Here is a 246-nt window from a genome sequence, read left to right as displayed (position 1 = left end):
CTGTCACCTCCAGGTTTCCAGCCCCGCCGCCGCAGAAGCGATCTGGCTCCCTGCCGCGAAAATCCGAGGAGCAGACCCTCACCCAGGGAGAGCAGCGTCTCGTAGTTGCCCCTCATCACCGCCCGGTACAGATCCTTCTGCCAGTGCTCCAGCCTCGCCCACTCCTGCTCGTTGAAGTACACCGAAACGTCGTCGAACGTCACCGGCACCTGGAAGCACAGAGCCCTGGCCCAGGCTGCCCAGAGA

The 246-nt window shown here is 64.2% G+C and overlaps 1 protein-coding gene across 1 annotated transcript in view; it reads right to left on the bottom strand.

Annotated features, from left to right (window-relative positions):
• LOC104280896 (protein ZNF783-like) overlaps nucleotides 1-217 on the bottom strand; it is a gene marked incomplete at both ends in the record, with an annotated part of 1,498 nt that extends 1,281 nt beyond the window's left edge. The window contains one exon of the mRNA XM_009878695.1: nucleotides 83-217. Coding sequence (XP_009876997.1) covers nucleotides 83-217 — 135 coding nt within the window. The remainder of the gene's footprint in view (nucleotides 1-82) is intronic.
• Nucleotides 218-246: the final 29 nt, after the last annotated feature.

This window comes from Apaloderma vittatum, unplaced genomic scaffold, assembly GCF_000703405.1.
Source record: "Apaloderma vittatum isolate BGI_N311 unplaced genomic scaffold, ASM70340v1 scaffold34111, whole genome shotgun sequence".
NCBI lineage: Eukaryota > Metazoa > Chordata > Aves > Trogoniformes > Trogonidae > Apaloderma > Apaloderma vittatum.
The sequence above is the reverse complement of the archived record's forward strand: the minus strand, read 5'-3'. Positions and strand labels throughout refer to the sequence as shown.